Source organism: Alligator sinensis, unplaced genomic scaffold, assembly GCF_000455745.1.
Source record: "Alligator sinensis unplaced genomic scaffold, ASM45574v1 scaffold191_1, whole genome shotgun sequence".
In the NCBI taxonomy this organism is placed as follows: Eukaryota; Metazoa; Chordata; order Crocodylia; family Alligatoridae; genus Alligator; species Alligator sinensis.
This window is the reverse complement of record NW_005842282.1, coordinates 290,041-294,580: the sequence shown is the minus strand read 5'-3', so window position 1 is coordinate 294,580 and position 4,540 is coordinate 290,041. Positions and strand designations below refer to the sequence as shown.

General features: G+C 38.7%; 1 protein-coding gene across 1 annotated transcript in view; it reads right to left on the bottom strand.

Annotated features, from left to right (window-relative positions):
- The window catches only part of SDC2 (syndecan 2), a 58,578-nt gene that overhangs the window by 4,517 nt on the left and 49,521 nt on the right, over positions 1 to 4,540 (bottom strand). The window contains exons 3-4 of the mRNA XM_006028001.1: positions 3,356 to 3,483; positions 947 to 1,079 (exon numbers count right to left, since the gene is read on the bottom strand). Coding sequence (XP_006028063.1) covers positions 947 to 1,079; positions 3,356 to 3,483 — 261 coding nt within the window. The remainder of the gene's footprint in view (positions 1 to 946; positions 1,080 to 3,355; positions 3,484 to 4,540) is intronic.

Here is a 4,540-nt window from a genome sequence, read left to right as displayed (position 1 = left end):
GCAGGGGGTCAGGCTAGATGATCTGTTCAGGTCCCTCCTGACCCTAGCTACTATGAAACTATGAAATGCCAACACCCTTTTTTGTGGCATGGAGTATAAATAATCGCAATTCTAGGCCCACTTTATATGCCATGCGTCAATCAGTTGGAGGTTACCATTATCAGAAGACACAAACAACTAGAGACATTCTACTGTGTGCATTAGTGTGGTAAGTGCAATTCCATTCAATCCCACTTGAATCCCTGAGTAAAACATTAATACAAGCAAAGGTGCGTGGATCTTGCTCCAGTTCACTGCTTTTTGTGACTTAATCCTAAGGCTAAGGTGGAAGCATGTTATAAACCTAGAGGTGATTACACCTTTTCCAAGATGCCAGGAGGATGGAATATGATTTTACTTAGGCATCTAGCATGGGGAACAAGAATTAGCTCAAGGTTTATTACCACACATGGAGCTAACAAGCTATTAAACAAACAGCCCCCCTGCAGTGCAAGTTGCAACTTTCTTTATGGCAATATTTCCCTTTGTGCCCCACACAGCATTTCCCAGACTGAGTATGCAAGAAACAGAGATGAAGTAGTATAGATCTTTGTATAGATCTTTGCCCAGCAAGTATCTTGGAGGATCATTTGAAAGCAAGTTTGAATTGCAACTTTCTGACTTTGAGTTTGGGAAGCCAACAATACTCACGAGGCAGTATTCAACTTTAGGAAGACAATACATTGCAAATAAATCAGCAAAAAAAGCTTGGCTCCTGATTAAAGAACTCTGGAATAGTCGCATCTAATTCTCCTCGGGAAACAGTGGCTGTTCTGCAGGTGCTTGTGATGCTCAGGGGGAAATATGAATTTTGACATCTATATTATTCTGCATGTAACGTCTCTATACTGTCTATATGTTTTCCTGTAAACATGTTAAGAATGGGATTGACTTGTTGGCTCCTTACCTGCCAGTACTTCTGTTCTCTGAAAAAGGTTTTCTGAGTGCTTCTCGGTAAATACATCAGTGTCATCACTTAGCTCATCTTTAGTTTTAGATTTCGTCTCAGGCATTTTCTCTTTGTCAGTTTCTTCAGGTGACTATGGTAAGAAAAGAAATTAAAACGTAAAGCTCATATTACACAAGGGAAGTGTGAAATGTCACTCCTTTCATACTGGCATCAGAAAATTGTAATTCAATCTGCATGCGTCATAACACAAAGAATGTAATTTTTTAATAATAGGGATGTGTGGTAAACATACTATAAATCAATACAACTGCATCACGTTGAAGGTAATATAGGCTCATGTCAACACGTGCACACGTTAAAGTGCATTAACACTGTGTGCGTGAACTGATGTGGGAGAGGTAGTCCCATGTGAGTCCATACTCAGCATTAATGTGCTTTAATGTGTCTTCATGTGCTTTAATACCTTTTAGCCATCTGTGCTTTTACAGGCATCAAATTTAGCTATAAATAGCCTACAATTTTCATTTTTAAGGTGCATTAAGGACACAAATGTGTAGACACGCACCTTTAATGCGCCTTAAATTGGAATTTAGCACCTTAAAATCAGAACATGTAGAAACACCCTCTATGTAGTCATTTAAAATGCTACCTCTGTCTGGAGGCCACATCCCTGGAAGGGAGGCACTCTTGATTAGCTTTGATTCAACTCAGATTGCTTTGATTCAACAATAGCCTTCCCCTTACTTACTAGGTTAATCCGACGGAACCAATTTTAAAAAAGCAAACAAGCAGTCATGCTAAGCACACAGTTAGGAAGGATAACTAATCCTAGGAAAGCCAGAATGAAGTCAATGAGGCCTCATTAAGGTGGCTGTGGATTCACCATCATTAGAGATTTTCACTGCAAGATAGGATGAGGCATCCAAGCTGGTTTTACAAAAAGCTAGGCTGAATATTCTGTAGTGCTATGTGAAGAGACGCATTTCACTCAAGAAGGCCTCACTTAAACAGTGTTCTATCAATAACTAATTGGTTGACGCCTGATATTTAGTGGTGCAGCTAACTGTTGCTCCCAGGAACCATCCCCATTTCATTTACTGACAAGGGTGCAAACTAACCTTTCCCTGAGGTTTACCAGCAAGTTTGCTGTTGTTGTGGGATTGCACCTATATGCCTACTATTTTAGGTTAGCTGACTCTCTGTTTTACATTTCTACACTAATTAAGGTATAGTTTAAGTTGTCACCTCCAAGGTCTTTGGAGTTCTGCCTCTTCCCTTCTCTGCTCATCTCATAAAATAGTATTAACACAGGAAGAGGATTATACACAGCAGCAAACAACACAAACTTCATTTTGTGTATAGAAATTTAACTGCTTATTTTGTTGTCTGCCCAAAAGCTTCATGCTTCTGCCAAACACATTAAAACTAGACAGAATAAAAGATAAACATTAACCTATTTAAAATGGTATCAAGTTCAGTACTTTCAAATGCCAGGATTATTTAATAGTAATAACTGATCAGGTTTGCTTTTCTAAAAAGAAACTTCAGCTTCTGCTCACATTTTACTAGACACAGCATACAATATCAACAATAAAAATTCAGCACTCACCCTATTAAAATGGGTCTGTGCACTTGCATTTTTAATACAATTCTATTTGATTTCTATATGAGGAAGTAAAATATAGGGTAATGACGTTTAGTTCTCATGAAAATTCAATGACCTTCACAACTACAATGAAAAATGCTCTAAAGTCACCAGTAACCAACCTGATACACTCTGAAAATGGACCAATTGATGAGGGAAACTGCTTTCCAAAGCAAACTTTTACCATGCATGAGTCAAGGTGGGCATCCAAAAATCACTTATCAAACAACCACAGTTGTTTCTCCAGGCAAAGTAGCAGTATAACACAGGCAGCGGTAGCATACATATCCCCACAATGCCCTGCTGACACGCCTCCAACTTAAGAGGCTTGTAAGTATGAAGGGGAATTCTTGCCATAACCATGCAATCCTTAAATCTATATTTTTAGAAATATAATGAAGGCACACAACCTTGAGTTTTAGCAGAAAGCTTACCCCAGAAACAGAAGAACAAATGGTTAAAACTGTATGTTCTTTATGTTCACCTATACCTATGTGTTACTGAGAAGTCGTGTTCTCTTGTCCTTGATCTTCTTTATCATGAAATCCAAAAGTTAGCATATAAACTGCCTACAGAAAGTTGAAACACCTCAATATCACTTGAGAAATTTTAGTAATTTTTTTTTCAAATGGTGATAAGTTTCTAGCTAGAGCAATCAATTAAGTATATTTTCAAGTCATCATTAAAGTATACAGAATTATATTTTTAGAACCACCTAAAAAGTACTGCTGTGCTGTACTGCTTACAAACTGCTCACAAACCTTTGTTTGTGCAGGTATCTTGGTCTGTGTTTTCAGTGTGGTTGTCTCAGCTTTAGGTGCATCACTAGTTGTTATCTTTGGAAGTGTTCTAGATGTTGTCATCACTGTACTGTCTTCATCTTCAGCTCCTAAAACAAAACAATATTAAGACTTTTTCTTCACAATATCTACCCATATATATTTTATCTCGACTGAAGAAGAGACCTTACCAAAAGTGGAAAAAAAAATTCTTTACCTCTCCCTGTTCATAACAACTTGGTTTTGCCTCCAAACATTTGAAAACAATCCATTGCAATTAACAAAAATGTTTCTGCTACTCTCTCTGTCAGTCACCAGGTCTTTAATCTGTACGGTTAATGCCAGCTCAATTCAAAAAACATTTTTTTTCTTTCAGAAGAATGAATAAAGGGACGCTTCCAACATCCTTTGGAATGAGATATTGGACAGAATTCTAACATTTTTTGTAATGTTAGAAGGAGTGAGACAGATGGCTAATCTTCCCCTACACTCTACTAAGGCAGGAGGGGGGAAAAAACAAAACATTTTTGGACCATCTCACACAATATTCTTAATTGAAGGACACTGTGCTACTCTTGAAGGTTTTCAGGTACTCAGAAATCTACTGGGTAAATACAACAAATACAAATGCACACGAGGAAGTCCCGAGTTACACAACATACAACTTTTGAGGCTCAAAATTGGAAGTTTTTGTTTGTTTTGCTTGTTTTTCAAGGAGGAGGAATAGAAACTGACTGAATAAGAAAGTAATAAAATTTGGAATGCTAGACCTATAACTGCTTGGGTTTGGCATTATATGAAGTAGGTTCACAAAACCCTAACATTAATTTCATAGATTCATAGATGTTAGGGTCGGAGGGGACCTCAATAGATCATCGAGTCCGACCCCCTGCATAAGCAGGAAAAAGTGCTGGGTTCAGATGACCCCCAGCTAGATGCCTATCTAACCTCCTCTTGAAGACCCCCAGGGTAGGGGAGAGCACCACCTCCCTTGGGAGCCCGTTCCAGACCTTGGCCACTCGAACTGTGAAGAAGTTCTTCCTAATGTCCAATCTAAATCTGCTCTCTGCTAGCTTGTGGCCATTATTTCTTGTAACCCCCGGGGGCGCCTTGGCGAGTAAATACTCACCAATTCCCTTCTGTGCCCCCGTGATGAACTTGTAGGCA